The sequence below is a fragment of the Neolamprologus multifasciatus genome, chromosome 2 (assembly GCF_963576455.1).
Source record: "Neolamprologus multifasciatus chromosome 2, fNeoMul1.2, whole genome shotgun sequence".
NCBI classification, from domain to species: domain Eukaryota; kingdom Metazoa; phylum Chordata; class Actinopteri; order Cichliformes; family Cichlidae; genus Neolamprologus; species Neolamprologus multifasciatus.
The window spans coordinates 173,200-190,501 of NC_140440.1; the positions used below are offsets into that span (position 1 = coordinate 173,200).

Consider the following 17,302-nt stretch of genomic DNA (forward strand, 5'->3'; position numbering starts at 1 on the left):
CTTGTTCACATTTTATTCTGTAAAAACTACATTTTCACTGCTTTTATGACCTTTTTAATGGGGAGAACATAGCTAGGATTTAACGATTTAACAAATCTTTTAAATCCTTTGTCCTCCACAATGCTAAATGGCTGGGAGTCCTCGATCACCATGCTAACCAGGTCTTCATCTATTTGAGATTGTTCTCCTGAGGAAAGACAACAAAAACAAAGCACAAATATAAATATCACACACGTCACTTATTGCATTGTATAATATTGTTATATCATTTAGTAACATTACTGCATGCTATATTATCATGACATTTGATGGCTCACCTGGTCTTGCTCCACAATCGGTGTTCCCCTTATTCTCATGCAAAGCTCTGTAGTGCCTAAGCATGGATGAGGTGTTGTTGTTATATCCCAGCTCCCTGGCACATAGCAAACACTTCTCCTTGTACAAAAGTAAAGCCGCTTAACATATGTTTTATTGCACCATCAGTATTATGAAAATACATCTTCTGTAGAAATTTATATACCTTGTTGGGAGGAATAAAATCAAAATGTTCCCACACAGGGGAGGACATCCTCCTCTTCTTAGCTGGCTCCATACTCTCCTGACTTTCTCTCCTCACTCTCATAAACCTCCAAACTGTCTCCAAACTGTCTCTAACTCTCACTAACCGCAACTCTCCATCAAACACCTACATTTTTGAATGAAGTCTGAGGGGTTTATATCGCTGTCATATCTCGCGGCAAAGTTCGAACCGCTTCATGAACCAGTCACGTGGTACAGCCGGGCAGCGAGGCTTCGGACGTCATCATTTTCAGCTCCTCCCATAAATGAAGCAAGCCTCGATACGCGCTTCGCGGAAACGTCCCCTCCATTACTCGACACACGCTTCGAAGCCTCGATACAGAACGTCACATCACTAGTAATCACAAAGACAACAGAACCATCAAACTCAAATATAAATTTTATCCCTCAATATTGAAATAAGGCTGATTCTTCTGTCCTCACACACTCAGGATCTGAAGTTCTTCTCTTACATTTTTTTTCAGTACTACAGTACACTACAGTACTTTAATCCATAGTTCCTGATTAATGAGGAGTTACTGAAGTACAAGCTTTTAAAAAAAATTGTTACTGTCTTTACAAGATGTGGCAAGAGACTGAAAACATGCTGTTGTTTGCACATATTTAATATTCAGCTCTGCACAGGAGCTGAAGCAGGGTGCAGCCTGTTGCTTTTACAGTATAATACTTGTTACGGATACAGCCGATATCGTCGTCGTTGTTACTATTAGCTCCGCCTCTCTGCAGGTATCGCGACAGCTGATCCAAATCTCAGCTACAAAACATGAAGCCCGGGCCCCTCAGTGTGCGCCTGCGCAGTTCTCGCTGATCGGAGAGACGGAGACGGGGCTCGATCCTCCGCAGCGCGCAGCTTTCACCGGCGGCAAACCGGAAAAAACACCGAGCACGAGCCAAATCCTCTCACGAGCATTTCACCGAACCTCCGGGGGAGCGCGGTGAGCGGGAGCCCGCCGGTGTGTCTGCCTGCACCTGGCGGCAGACGGCGGAGGCTCAGTCACTGTTAACGGAACCGCAGGCGGCTGCAGTCCGCTGAAAACGAGCTATTCTGCCCCGACCTCCGAGCTACCATCCGGGCTCCAACCAGCGCGAGGCTCCGGGATGCAAACAACAGATGTTGGCCTGCTGCTGATGCTCCGACCTTCCAGATGTCCGAGCTGCACCTTCCAGCCTGAACCCAGAGATTAACGAACACGAGCTCACATCTGGAGACAAAGGATCATCTGGAGGACAAAAGAGGAATAACACATCATCTTCTGGAGAGCCAACCGGGAAACAGCATCCGGAGGATTAATGTAAACAAAGAGACCAACATCTGGAGGACAGACTCTCAGTGACAGGTGAGAGCCCGCGTCTCGTTCACGGTGATAAATGATAAATCCACAGTGCTGAGGACTTCCTGTTTCCTAAAGCAGAGGAAGCTCCCGAGCCGTTGTTGCTGCCCTGCTCATAAACTTTGTTTCTCTTTCTCACAGTTTGGATGTGACCAGGAGACGCTGTGAGGATGCGGACCCGTCTACCCCTCCCGCCGGTCCTGGTCCTGGTCCCGGTCCTGGTCCTGGTCCCGGTGCAGGCTCGCTCTGTGTCAGCAGGGCGCTCTGACACAAACATGGTGGTGGAGGAGTCGGTGAGCGCTACAGTGAATGCGACGGTGCTGGACGGGCGAGGAAACGCCATCCATGTGATTAGCAGCGATGACGGGAAGTATGGACAGAACTCCCCCAAGGTCGACACCAGGGGTGTGATCGTCGCACCTGCACCGCATCACGGAGGTATCTGAGCACACACACCTGTCACCTGCAGTGTCAGTAAAATGAATGCTGAGTGGACGTTTCCACATGTTTCTGGTCAGAGTCAGCCCTCATTTGGTTATGTTTTGTAGGAAAATACATGGAAACACAGTAAACGAGGCAAAAACTGAATGTACTTTTGTAACGAGTGAATAAAGTGAATATTTGGTGTGAGCAGCTTCATCCTTCAGCTCTCTGAGCAGGATCTTCAGGAGAGGTTCTTCAAGGACATTCAAAGCTATCTGGATGTTTCTGCCTTGTTGTGTCCTCTGTCAGGATGACCCCACAATGCTTCAGTGATGCTGAGCTCCAGGCTCTGGGGAGGCCCATCCATGACCGATACTGTTCATGGCACTTTTCATAATTCATGAGTTTATCAAAAATCTCCAACACCACTGACTGACCTGCAGCTGAAACCATGACCTCCACCGTGCCTCACAGATGGCTGCAGACAGTCGGACCACCTCCTGACCTCCTCGTACACACTGACCATGATGTGGATCCATCTGTCCTGCAGACCTGTTCCTCTGGTCTTCAGTCCAGTTCTCGTCATTTTCCCATTTCCCTTCATTAAGAACGTCTTCCTAACAGCCGTCCATCACGGAGACATTTCTGATGAGGCTTCAGTGAACAGTAGACGATTGGCTGAAGGTCCAGATCATCTCTGAGCTCTCTGTTATTTTTTTTATAGACTAAAGATATAATTTAAATCAGGTTCTTTGATCAAATGGGAGGACCAGCTGATCAAACACAAGCCGTGTTTTGTAGCTGGCTGTTATCAGAAGTTCATCCATTCATTGTGGACATGAGTCTGTGGGTGTTCTGCCTCCATGGTGGAATAATTGTACAGCACACATTTTGGATTTTGGAGGCTTTCAAGCATAAGGACTCTGTACGACTGAGGCATGGTGGTGGTAGCTTCATGGTCTGGGCTGTCAGTGGTTCAGGTACAGGAGGAACACCTCAATATTCTCATCAACAGCTACTCGGTCGAAGCTTGGACACAGTTGGGTGTTCCAATAGGACGATGATCCCAGGCACACGTTTGGATAAAGAAGGCTAACATTCAGCTTCTTAAGGGGGAGTGTAAGTGCACTTGGTTCTCAGCCACAAAGGTGGAAGGCAGACTCTGAGTTTGGCAAGGGTTCCTGGCTCAAGGAGTTCGGTCACTACAGGGGAACAGGAGATTGACAGGAGTAATGTGGTGTGATGTGGATGCTGTACTGGTCTAAGGTGGTGCAGACTGAGCTGGGTGTGAAAGTGTAGCTGTTTAGTTACCTGCCAGTGTATTAGGGCAGGGCAATATGGCTAAAAATGTTTATCCCAATATATATGTGAAAATTTGCGATAACGATATAACTGACGGTATAATCTACGCGAGACAGAATACTTTACAACTCTGCAACTTTATTAGTGCAAAAAACCCCATCCATGTATTTTACTTAAACAAGCAGCTGTTTTTATGTGCATTAATGTTATATAGAAATGTAACAATGCAAATACAAATTCCTTGCTGACAGTTTAACCAAAAGGCACTTCCAGTGGAAACGGGCCGACATATCCTCAGCATAACCATGTATAATATCCACAAAACGTAAGAAGAGGTTATACACACACAATACGGTAATATTATGTTGAAGCACAGTACGTATCACTCCGCGAGGCTCCTGCCTACGATAGCCGTAATGCTCCGACAAGCCGAGCAATGCGGCTACGTAGCTTAGCAAAGTCGTACTAAAACATTTTTGAGCGCCGTGTACATAAAATCAGTTCGGTAATAACGACGGCCCGCTAGCATGCTCTACCAAAAATAGTGCTTTGCTGTGTATCTGACGGACGAAAGCTAAACCTGTTCCAAACCAAGGAGGTTGCAGCATTTTTACAAACAAATTATGGTTCATCTGTTTCATTCAACGATCCACTTTCGCTCTTCTCATTCTCCGCCATGCTTTATCCGCCATGTGCGTATGAAAACAAAGGCACTGTGCATGCGCGTTTTACCCATGAAAATGAAATATCGCAATATTTCATTTTCTTATCATTGCCTAACATTACACCGGTATTACCGTGAATGGTATGATATGGCCCAGCCCAACAGTGTTTGTCCCTACCCCCACCTGTCACCACCAGGCATGAGTAGCGACCAAAATGCAGATATCAGAGGTACAACAGCTTCCTCTGAAGGCTGTGTGCGCTGAAGACAGGTGAGGAGTTTTCAGGTGCTGCTTGTCCACACTGACAGGAAGCAATTAAAAACACCCTCATTCAGCTGAACACAGGAAAAGAGGCCAAATGTAAAGCTAGCTCAGAGCCTCGGTATGAGCAACGCATCAAAGCTGTTCAGGAGAAAAAGAGAAAAGGTGGATGTGGCCTAACCCACTGATGGAGGATCCTGGAAGTTACTCTGATTATCTCTTTGTTTCAGAAAAAGGTGTGAGTTTAAGAGAAGCTGATTTGTGGTTTTCTTTGCCGTCAGAGTAATCAGCCAAATTCAGTGACACACACCAACATTCACTGTCAACAAAAACACACACACACACCATCCACTCCATCAGCTGCTCCCATGAACACTAGGAAGCAGCTGATGAAGTTGATTGTGCGTGTGTGTGCGTGCGTGCGTGTGCATGCATGTGTGTGTATGTGCACGTGTGTGCGAGACACTGCAGAGGTTTTCTGGCTGCTGAAGGTCGGAGAGTCTCTGCTCCGAAGTGTCAGATTACAGTCAGATGGTCCAAGGACACTGCAGCTGCTGGATGGAGCGCCAACACACACACAGACTCACACACACAGACCTTCATGTCACTATAACTGTGATGAATCAGACGTGTAACAAAGTAAAATAACTGAGTTCAGTGTTTTTCCAGCTCAAACCACAGCAGCAGCTGAATGCAGCCGTTCCACAATAAAGACAATAACACAGTAGGGCTGGGCTATATCATACCGTTCACGGTAACACCGGTGTAATGTTGGGCAACGATAAGAAAATGAAATATCGCGATAGAATATGGGTAAAACGCGCGTGCGCAGTCCCTTTGTTTACATACGCACATGACAGTGACGCAGAATGAGAAGAGCGAAAGTTGATCGTTGAATGAAACGGATGAAGCAGAACTGGTTTGTAAAAATGCTGCAACTTCAGTGGTGTGGAACTGGTTTAGCTTTCATCCCTCAGATACACAACAAAGCACTATTTTTGGTTGCGCATGCTAGCAGGCCTTCGGCACACTTAAAATCAATCCTTTGATTTTTCTGAAAATCTAGTGTCCCTTATAATCCCGTGTGCCTCATGTATGAATTCTGGTTGTGTTTACTGACCTCGAAACGATTTTATGTACACGGCGCTCAAAAATCTGTCACACCGCTTGATGGATTGTCGGAGCATTACGGCTATCATAGGCAGGAGCCTGGCGGAGTGATACGTACTGTGCTTCAACATAATATTACCGTATTGTGTGTGTATAACCTCTTTTTAAGTTTTGTGGATATTCTACATGGTTATGCTGAGGATATGTCGGCCGGTTTCCACTGGAAATGCCTTTTGGTTAAACTGTCAGCAAGGAATTTGCATTTGCACTGTTAAATTTTTATATAACTTTAATGCACTTAAAAAAGCTGCTTGTGTAAGTGAAAATATATTGATTTTTTTGGGGGGGGGGGTTGCACTAATAAAGTTGAGGAGTTGTAAAGTATTTTGTCTCGTGTCAATTATATTGTCAGTTATATGCAAATTTTTGAATGTATATCATGATAAATATTTTTGGTCATATCGTACTGCTCTATACCACAAAGAAAAGCATGTTGGAGCACCTGCTAGTGAAACCTGAGCTGAGTTCAAAGTTCACGGTACAGCTGCTGCACATCTCCTTGGTTCTGTTAAAATCAATGAGGTACTATAAGTGTTACAAAATGTCATCTTCTTGTCTGTCCATGTGTGTAAAGTCTGGTCAGCTGATTTAAACCATCCTATAGCGTGCTCTGTCCCACGAGGACTGGACTCACACCGGTGGGCTGTCAGCTAACTCCCATGATCCTCTGCAGCAGGCCGACTTTCAGATTCACTCCTTTGAGGAGTTTCATGACATTCGATTCACGTAATCAACTCCCAGAAAATAAAATTAACTGAAAACCTGGGAAAACCTCAAAAAGTCTGAAGTTGACCCAGCGGGGGGGGGACCACACGTGGGTCTGAGCCCACAGATCAGCTGATTTTTGTTGTTTTCATTATAGAGGACGATCAGCTTCACATGAACATCTGAAGTGATTGACCCGTAATGTGTCGACATGCCTGTTTGGGGGTTTAATGTGTTTTAACTGATGACACGCGGATCAGCAGCCAGCTTTGTTCTTGTTATTATTGTTTATGTATTGATTAATCTGAAGTCTCAGTGTTTTTATTGATCATCGTTGTTTGATCTGGGAAAATTCACTCGATTAAAGACGAGTTATTTATCGAATGTAGAGCAGCTCGCCTTTGAGTCGTTTTAGTTACACTTCATTAAACTGACTTTGGTTTCCTCTCCTCAGTGGTCGACCGGCAGGGATGCGACCCAAACACTCACTTCCTGATCCCGCCCCGCAGCGTCCACTGGGTGGCGTTGATGCAGAGAGGTAACTGCACCTTTAAGGAGAAGATCTTGAAGGCAGCTGCGTACAACGCTACGGCCGTCCTCATCTACAACAACTCCCCAGTGGACACCGTCAAGATGGGACACGAAGGTCAGAGCGCTCGCCGCACGAGCCAATCAGAGACGAGCGGTTCACACACACAAGTATATTACTCATCTGAACAGGTGAAACGTTTACCTGAGAGTTAGCTACACACTGCAAAGATGGACGTATTCTCCACCCTCTGGTATGTGAAGCACCTCCACATTTAGACGAGTGTGTGCAGAGCTATGAGCTAAAGCTAGCTAGCTTTGCTAAACTGGAGTAGCTGCAGACAGAGCAGGGAAGTATCAAAGTATTCGTACTTCCTCACTGTACTTCTGCATATCTGTATTTATTTTTCAGATAACTTTTGACTTCAAACTAAATGTTTCTATCACATCAACAAACATCAGGACACAAACTGTTTGTTTGCAGTTTGACTCATAATGTGTTGCAGCTGCAGATTTCACAGGGAGAGCTAACTTCAGTCAGGGAAGAAAGACAGAAGAGGAAGAAGAGAGCTTAGAGTTAAAGGGAAGGATGCTCACTTACAGCTCTGTGTGATGGGATGTTATATTTCTGTCTTATGTCCTGCAAAACAAACTGAGCTGACGTGTGAGTCAGAGGCTGCATGAAACTTTTCTGCAGTTTGGTGAATGATAAACGGCTTAGTTGGTGAATTTACAGTAAAGCTCCGTGTTGGACGGCACACAGTGGCTGTGGTGATCAGAGTTAGCTTACATGAGTTTTAGCAGAGATTAAGCTAAGCTGATGATGCTTAGATTCAGTCATTAAATCCCACCTTCATGCTAACTTTGTATAAACTGTGTACTGTTGGTGTGGGGACTGGAAGCATTGGGTTACATCCTGTTCAGTTGTGTACATCCACAAAGAGCTGCAGCAGCAGGTCAGCTCAGCTGGTCACAGCCTGGACATGATTATTGAGCCAGGTAGTTGAGTACAGAGCTCTTACACTTTCACTTTGACTTCAACTTTTATCAGAGTATTTTGTAACGCCAGTATCAGTACTTGTACTTCAGTACAGAATCGCCGTACTTTTGGCTACAGAGACCAAAGAGCGGCAAAGCTTTAACGACTCACTGTGGTCCCTCTGGTGGACATTAGAGGAACTGCAGGCTTTGGTGCTGCAGTGATGGCTTCACTTATCTGGAGCTGGTTGGTGTTGGCGTAGCCCTCCGCCCCCTCATCAGAGCACGGCCATGTCTGCGTGTAAAAAAGACGCCATGGCGGCAACAAGGACGCTGGTGTCCAGGTGTCAGGACGCCTACAGTGATATCAGCGAAACAAAATTTCTGCTGTTTGAGTTCATAGCTCAAGCTCGTGTGCCACAATGTGATGGCATGCTGGGGTCCCTGATCCTAGCGTATTGATTTATTGATCGCAGGATGGACTCACATCCGAGTGTTTTTGTTCATTAAAGTCTGACGCTGGTTTGTGCTGCAGCATCGTCCCTCAGAGATGTTCAGGTAAGTGACGACTGCCGGGCGGGGGGTGGAGTCGATGTTCAGTCTAAATATAGATCAACGTGTCATTCGAGGCTGAGGTCACTGTGACCTCACACTCTGTGTGTGGGACAGAGCGAGGTGATGATGGGGAACAACATCAGCATGAAGAGATCAACAGACAAAGAAACTAATTACAAAGCTGACGTCCAATTAGAGTTTTAGAAACACAAACAGGAAGTACTCCATGTTAAGATCAGATTATTTATCTCGATTGTTGGGTGGTGTAAAAATAAATTAGAGCCAACCGTACTGGTGCACCGAGTTGATCGGCGTGACGCGTGCTGCCTTCTGAACATCCTGGTCTTTTGTATGAGCTCAGTGATAGGTTTGTAGCATAAACCTATTTGCTGGAATGTTAAGGACAATTTAATTACACAGCAAAGCAAGACACGAGTAGGCGAAGTTCTTCATGTTTCTCGTGCACGGGAGAGAACTGGACAAACGCCGTTCCTTCGCTTGACCCCAGTTGCTCTCATCTGCTCCCCCGTAACACTGCTCTTTTATTGAGGTTACATGAATATACATAGGTTCATTAACATATGACGTCTACATACAAACAAAGAGTACCTTGCCTATGCGTTGTGTAAGTGTGTGTGTGTGTGTGTGTGTGTGTGTGTGTGGTCAGAGTGTGACCCCATAAAGACTTCCCTAACCCTGCTGGTCTGGAAGTCCAGCAGTTCATCTAAACAAAAGGCACTTAGACTAAAACAGATATAGTTACGTTTATCCTACCATAAAACAATAAGAGAAGGTATGCCTTCACCCATGCTCCCAGAATGTGGGTGTGAAAGCCAGAACACTCTGGAATGCACACAACGTCTCTGCAGACTGTTAAGGATCAAACCTCTACCAATCTAAAACTAATTATAAAACTCTAAGCATATATAAGTAGATATTTCTAAGCATAAATGATAAACAATACAAATCCAACACTCAGATTTCAGCTGGTCTGAGATCAGGGTTCACAGTGTTATGTTGGGCTGATTCGATAATCTGACCTGGAGTCTGGGTTTAACGAACATCGAGCAGTTTTTAACAGAAGAACTGCGACGCAGTGTTTAAATGATCTGAAGCGTCTGAGCAGAGACCGTCACCAGAGTAACTGCTGTGTTTAAGCGCTCATGATACACACGCTTTTGTTTTTGCAAACACTTTTAAACTTGTAACGTGTGGTCAACCCATTAAAGCCAGTACACCCAGTACACTTTACTGTATGACTGTTAACACGGCGTCCCCGTCCCTGCTGCCACCCTGTTTCTGATTCTGTTTGCAGGCACGGGTGACATCGTGGCGGTGATGATCACAGAGGCGTACGGTAAAGAGATCCTGGCCCACCTTGAGCGGAACATGACGGTTCTGGTCTCCGTGGTCGTTGGTCAGCGCGGGCCCACCAAGAACATCAACCGAGGCTCGCTGGTCTTCGTCTCCATCTCCTTCATCATCCTCATGATCATTTCGTCAGCTTGGCTCATCTTTCACTTCATCCAGAAGATCCGCTACACGAGCACTCGCGACCGCAGCCAGGTAACACGTTAGCCGCGGGCTGATGCTGCATTCAGGTACCCGAGTCTGTGATATCCGCTGATGTGAGTGTTGTCCTCCTCCTCCTGTGAAGACTCTGAGCTTCCAGGATTTCTGCTCCTGAGCGGAGAGAGAAACACGGTCTGATAAACAGTCTGTCGGGCTCTTCAGCGATCGATCGCCCTGATCTCACTCAGTCCAGCTGGAGAAACCTCCTTCAGACACTTCCTGTTGTCACTTTGAGATCCTTCCTTCACCTCATCAGTATTTCCTGCGAGGACTGATCAATCAGCTCTCTGAAGGGTTAACTTTCTTCTTTACTGTATTTCTGTACCAGCTGACCGCCCCTCTTCTCATGTTCTGCTCCCCCGATGTTCTTCTGGGACTTTTGTTCATATAGTTTGATTCGTTTTCCACCTCCAACATGGCCCTGCCTGCCGTGTTGGTGTTTCCAAACCCGAGCCGTGTTTGTTTGGAAACCAGCAGTTTCCTTCACGGTGCGCTTCATGAAAGCATTCTTCATTTGACACACATTTACAGCTGTTACTCAGATGTTCCTCTTTTTTTGGTGTTTCCTGCCTCATCTTTAAGCAGCTTCTTCAAAGGGCCAATGAAAGTCAGTCTTTCTGTAGAAGAGCAGACTCTGAGTCCAGGTAGCTTCAGAAGAACACATTAGCTCAGAGGTTCACTGACTGACTTGGTAAAGATGAAGTTTGTTTAGTCGTGTGACTCGGATCAGAACACATTTCACAAAGAATCAAAACTGAAATCCTGGAAATGTTTGTGACTCTAACACTCTGTCCTCTCACTCTGTCAGCATCGTCTTGGAGATGCAGCAAAGAAAGCCATCGGAAAGCTGAAGACGAGGACGGTGAAAAAAGGAGACAAGGTGAGCACATGTGTTGGCTGTTTCTCCTTCACATGTGATGTAGGACCCGTGAATGAGGCTCCGAAACCCAGAAGGTTAAATTTACGTGAGCTTTCAGGCAGCGAGTGACGGCCTCTGCAGAGCTGTAACACGTGGAAAGAGAGCTGCTGGAGCAGAACTGTCTGAGAAAGGTTTTTGCTCGATGAAGTTTCCACCTCACTCGTTCATAGACAATGAGCTCAGCGTCCGGATCCTTCACATCCTCGTTCTTTGAATGCAGCATGTGAACATCTGGTTTCCTCACAGCCGTTTGGTTAACGTGTCGCTGACGTTCAGATGAAACAGCAATGATGTTGTTCAGAGGAGAAACATAAATCAGAAAGACTGCGAGCCACTATCACAGGGGTAGGGAACGTTAGTCCTCGAGAGTGGGTGTCCTGCAGGTTTTAGATCTCACCCTGGGTCAGCACACCTGAATCACATGATTAGTTCATTACCAGGCCTCTGGAGAACTTCAACACATTTTGAGGAGGTCATTTAGCCATTTAAGCCAGCTGTGTTGGATCAATGACACATCTAAAACCTGCAGGATACAGCCCTCGAGGCCTGGAGTTCCCCACCCCTGCACTATCAGAACCAGCAGAAACAACATCACAGCAAAGCTCTGACCTGTTTCCTCTGTGTGTGTGTGTGTGTAGGACACAGAGTCAAACCACTGTGCGGTGTGCATCGAAGTGTACCAGCTGAACGATGTGGTTCGAATTCTGCCCTGCAAGTGAGTCTGACCTTGTTACTGCAGGCTCTCCAGTCTCAGACCAGTCTGGCTCTGTAATTAAGTGTTTTATGAACTCTTCCTCGTTCTGTCTACTATGTCTAATGTTGTGCTGATAACACGTAGCGTGATGTTTTTTGATAACACGCCTGTGTCTTTGCAGACACGTCTTTCATAAAGCATGCGTGGACCCCTGGTTGAAGGAGCACTGCACCTGCCCCATGTGCAAACTGAACATCCTCAAAGCTCTCGGCATCACGGTGAGTCCTCGCTGACACATGGGCATGTTTGACACACAAAGACAGAGACACCCAGATGTGTTGTAATCCAAACCAGCGTTCACACCAGGCTGACGTGCCCTCACCGTACACCAAGCTTGGCTAACGTGAGAAACTGGGTCTGTTGCGGATGGTTGCAGCTGAACTCGGTATTATTTCGATGTCTTTCTGCTGATAGGGTAGATTTTACAGTGAGGTAACAGAAATGTGAGGTAGGTAAAGAGACCAACATTTCCTCACTGTTTGCATTTATGTGCATTTTTCTACTAAATGTTAAAGACTTTTAACTTTATCCACGTTTTGCTTGTAGTTGAATGACTTTGTCTGCATTTCTGAGCTCTTTGTCTTGTTCAGGGAGAAAAATCTCATCAGTTCTGGGCTTGAACATTTCTGAGGTGGAAATGTGAAGGATAGCAGATGTGTGATCGTCACTGTTTCATCACTGAGAAAGTTTTTCTCCAAAGAGTGTTAATGTCTCCTGACGTGTGGACAGTTCTCCTCTCTGGGACAAAAAAATAAAAACAGCACCAGTCTTCAGCATTGCTGATTTTTAGATTTGACATTTTGAACACCTGCCAGTTTGTCCCGTTCCAGCCCCCGACTCTACAAACACACCTGCATGATCACGTTCCTCCCTGCAGTCCTTTCACTGAGTGCATTGCTGCCAGCTCCTCACAGTCTTGAGCTCTTTGGTTATCCTTCACCTGGGCGGCGTCACAGACATCGCAGCTCTCGTCCAGAGCTAGCGTCCGCTTTATTTTTCAGCTGGAGCTCCAGATCTCCTGCAGTGTCATCAGTCCACCTGAAGAGGCACTATCTAAAATGTTTCTTTTTAGCATGACAGAGTCCACCAAACGCTCTTTGATAAACTCTGAGAACAACCTGTTGTTCTTTTAAGAAAAGATAAAGCTGGTCCAGACTGCTCCATGTGAAGCTGCAGCTTTGCTAGCAAAGGTTCAGTTTTCCATTCCTGCTTTGCATCGATTAAGTTCTTGTGATTCACTGCGTTGAACCAATATTCAGACTGTAGCAATCTGCTGTCTGCACACAGCGTTACTTCACTGAATACCTACTGTCTAATCAAAAACTCAAAATTCATCTTTGTAGGCTGACAAATATCATTCGCATTTACAGTAAAGCTGTATTCATGAGCAAACGTAAATATTTTTATTGTAAAAAGCACATTGCTTTTAAAAGCATCAAAGTTGTGATGCTTTGTCCAATAAAACTGCAAAAAAACAGTAAGCCTTTCTCTAACTGAAATGGGACAAACTGCAGATGTGCACGTTTATTTATCCCACTCATCAGCTACAACAGGAAGTCAGGAGAGTCGAAATGACATTTGGATTGAAGAAGAGCAACGTGTTTTTTTTTGTTTTTTTTTATCCTTTTAGGGATATTTGAGAGTGTACAATAGCTTTTCCATGTGTGCTTTGTGGGCTTTGAGAATGTGTTTGACAGCATCTCTTGCGACGCTCTGTGATGTTGTTTCAGGAATTTGGGGTATCTGGCTTGTTATTACAGACCACTCAGTCCCAAGACTTTGGTTTGCACTGTCAATTATAACTCAGACTTGTTAAGTATCTGAAGTGTAAAGAAGGAGACGATGGATGGATGGATGCATGGATGATGGATGGATGGTAGAACACTGGAATTCGTGCATTTGTCTGTTTTAGTTTGATCAATTATAGGAAATATTCTTGCTTAAATATGTATTTAGACACAGAACTTTTCCCTTTGTTAAGCCCTGGAAATAAAAGTGCAGGCTGCATCAATGATGCAACGCAGTGTTTCTGAAGAAGAAAATTTCCATCTATAAGACATCAGGTGTGTCTGAATTATACCTGGGAGTGACTGCCTCTGTCTGTCCTCAGACCAGTGTTCCCTGTGTGGACAGCGTTGTGTTGGATGTGGATCGTCTCGGTGCCAGTCAGGCACCTGGCAGCCAGAGTGCGCCCCTTAGTGACAACAACCAGCCATCCATCAGCCTGGAGCCACTCAGCCCCACCCACTCTGAGGCCACGCCCAGAACACCTGCCGATATCACTATCGCCGTGACCAGTAAGTGACACGACAACAGAGTAAAGACAACATCTGTAATTCACTGTCACTGCAAATAAATGTTCTAGGCAAGTAAAAGACAACTTCATGTGGATGTAGAGCAACAAGTTTACAGTGCAACTGAGCAACGTTATCCAGCAACCAAAGTAAAACTGAAAAGTAAAGAGTTATGCGTCTGCATCTGCTGCTGAGTGAATTAACTCTGATAGACGTTCTTCTGTCCTTCCAGGCGGCGGTCGCTTCTTCAGCAGGAACTCCATGTCTCCTCGCAGCGTCGTCTGTGAGATGGAGCTTCCGGATATACGGGCTTCGCTCGACCTCTACGATGACAACAAGTCCTGAGGCTGGTTGTCACGGTTACTGCCCTCCAGCAACAGCACCATTCCAGTTGCTGAGAGATGTAGGACCTTTTATGGACACAGGAAGTCTTCATATAGTGTTTCCTGTTTCGGGGGGGAGTGAATCTGATCTTTAACCATCATTTATTCTACCAGATTTTCTACAAACTGAACACATCCGGGTCTGAATCTGGGTCTCGATCCTGGTCTGGATCCCACTCTTGAATTAGAGATTCTCGTGTTTGTTTGTTTTTTCCTAGTAGAGGGAAACTAGAAGACGTGGAAGCAAACAAATCAGCCTGAACTGAACCAGAGCACCTGAATCCAGACTTCCTGTCCACGTCTCTGTGTTCAGGCATAGCTCTGGCTGACTGATGGTGACATCATTAACAGGCTCCTGAACCCAGTAAAGACCTGGACCACAACTTTTTCTTGTTTGTAAGTGCTGAATGAGATCTGTAGTCCTCTGTGTCCCTGGACAGGACAAGAGCCAGATGAAATTCTGGACCCGGATCTGGACCTGAACACTAGACCTGGACCCTAAACAATCATGTGGACTTTAATAGTGTTAACTATTAACTCCCTGTAGCAAAAAATATTAAAGGACCGATCCACCACTTCAGGAAACCTCCCAGTGGGTGTGGCGTTCCTCAGGAAACCGTTCTGGGTCTTCTGTCCTCAGATTTAAAGAACAACGCAGCATTTTCAGAAACCTCACATTCCCGTCTCAGAGATGGGTAAAGACGAGGAATTTAATTCAATCCAACCTATGATGTTAGCATAGTTTAGCACAGAGGCTGAAGCCGAGGGGAAACTGTTAGCCTGCTGTAGACCGCGACAGACTAAATCTAACGTGGACACCTCTAAGAAGTTAGATTAGGAGGTTTTCATTATTTTCAACTATAATGTGATGCACATACTGTTTAGTCACTATTAATACGGGTACATCAGTCATCCTGATAAACAGTAAGCAGGCTGCTGAGCTGCTAACTAATACTAACAGATGCCGATCGTTGCTAACATGTCTGTGCAGTAAAGACTGGGGGTCCTGAAGTGAGGGACTGCTCCGTTAATGTGTATTAAACAGCTTCTGAATTACTCATTCTGTTATTCTAACAATAATAATAATCAGTATATAAACAGCATAATACAATCTGTAACCTGACTGATCGATCAGTATTATCTCTGAAGTGACCTGAAGTCCTGCAGGACGCTCAGCTGCTAACTGTCTCTCTGTCTTTGTCTCTTTGTTTCATGGTGGTGGTGCTGAAGAAGGACGTGGCGCTTTTAGTTCACTGTGTCTGTACTGCCTCAGCATTAAATGTCATCAAAGTGTCTTCAACATGCAAAGTTTCTGTTTCTTTGTGGCCAACTGAGCCAACCTGAAGAACCTGCCAAAGAGAATAATCTATATCAGAGACGGGGTGTATATAAAAAGAGCCGTGCTACTGGTCAGATAATGTCATTAAAAATGCTCCAACAGCACAAACACGGTCCAGATGTCCGGTTTGGGGCCTAAAATTAGCAGAGTTTAACCATCCACCTGTCACTCAATGAGGCCACGCCCCTAATATTGCCTTATTACAATTTAAACAGGTGAGTTCTAAAAACATACGAAAATGTACGCAGACAGCTAAATAATGAAAGGACGTGATCGCATGTTAATCAGAATCAATACTTTATTGATCCCTGGGGGAAATTATTTTTTGTTACAGTGCTCCATTATAAACAAACATTAACAAAGACAGACAATACACTAACTAAGAATAGCACCATATATACAGGCATATATATATACATAAAAGTCACTTATTAATAAATAGCTGAAAAAGAACAAGTGCAAGAAGGGTGTAGCTGTTGCACTAAACAGTGTGTTAGGTGGAGGAGTTGTACAGGGAGCCACAGGCAGGAATGATTTCCTGTGTCGTTCAGTGGTGCATTATGGGTAATCTCAGTCTCTCACTGAGCGTGCTCCTGTGACTGACCAGCATGTCATGGAGTGGGTGGGAGGTGTTATCCAACATTGTCTTTATCTTGGACAACATCCGCCTCTCCGACACCACCTTGAGGGAGTCCAGCTCCATCCCCACAACATTACTGGCCTTACGGATCAGTTTATCGAGTCTGTTGGCATCTGCGACCCTCAGCCTGCTCCCCCAGCATGCAACAGCACAGAGGATCGCACTGAACACAACAGACTCGTCGAAAATCCTCAGCATTTTCTGGCAGATGTTGAAGGACCTCAGTCGCCTCAAAAAATAGAGACGACTCTGGCCCTTCTTGTAAAGTGCTGTGGTGTTTGTAGCCCAGTCCAGTTTATTGTCAATGTGTACTCCAAGGTATTTATAGTCCTCCACAATGTCCACACTGACCCCCTGGATTGAGCTGCAGATGATTCTGCTCACGTGACAAAGGAGTCGACCACAGCCCGGTACTCTGTCTCATCATCCCTGCTGATGCATCCAACCACCGTGAGTGGTGTCATCAGAAAACTTCTGAAGATGGAGGTCTCTGTGCAGTGGCTGAAGTCTGTGGTGTAGAGGGTGAAGACGAAGGGGGAGAGGACAGTCCCCTGTGGTACTCCTATGCTGCTGATTACCTTGTCAGACACACACTGTGGGAGACGTACATATTGTGGTCTTCCTGTTAGGTAATCAACAATCCAGGACACCAGGGAAGCATCCACCTGCATCGCTGTTAACTTATCACCCAGGAGGGTCGGCCTGATGGTGTTGAAAGCACTAGAAAAGTCAAAAAACATGACCCTCACAGTGCTCGCAGGTCAATGCAACGGGCCTGTAATCCTGGGGGCCACTGGGACGTGGCATCTTTGGAATAGGGACGAGGCATGATGTCTTCCACATCACTGGTACCCTCTGCAGACTCAAAGAAAGACATGCAAGAGTAGTTGCAGACAAATATAAC

General features: G+C 45.5%; 2 protein-coding genes across 2 annotated transcripts in view; one reads left to right on the top strand and one right to left on the bottom strand.

The window, feature by feature from the left end:
- The window catches only part of polr2b (RNA polymerase II subunit B), a 221,312-nt gene that overhangs the window by 82,710 nt on the left and 121,300 nt on the right, over positions 1 to 17,302 (bottom strand). The window lies entirely within an intron of this gene.
- Positions 1,349 to 15,721, top strand: rnf130 (ring finger protein 130). Its single transcript, XM_085183515.1, has 9 exons — positions 1,349 to 1,916; positions 2,052 to 2,348; positions 6,891 to 7,082; positions 9,813 to 10,063; positions 10,878 to 10,949; positions 11,627 to 11,703; positions 11,864 to 11,960; positions 13,853 to 14,039; positions 14,269 to 15,721. The coding sequence occupies exons 2-9, from the start codon at positions 2,081 to 2,083 to the stop codon at positions 14,379 to 14,381; spliced, it is 1,257 nt and encodes a 418-aa protein (XP_085039641.1). The 5' UTR covers positions 1,349 to 1,916; positions 2,052 to 2,080; the 3' UTR covers positions 14,382 to 15,721.

Bases quoted from the DNA above. Each gene is read 5' to 3' on its own strand.
- rnf130 (XM_085183515.1), top strand. From the start codon at position 2,081: ATGCGGACCCGTCTACCCCTCCCGCCGGTCCTGGTCCTGGTCCCGGTC. The intron at 7,083-9,812 runs GTCAGAGCGCTC...TTCTGTTTGCAG, and splicing joins CGTCAAGATGGGACACGAAG to GCACGGGTGACATCGTGGCG. The intron at 11,961-13,852 runs GTGAGTCCTCGC...GTCTGTCCTCAG, and splicing joins TCAAAGCTCTCGGCATCACG to ACCAGTGTTCCCTGTGTGGA.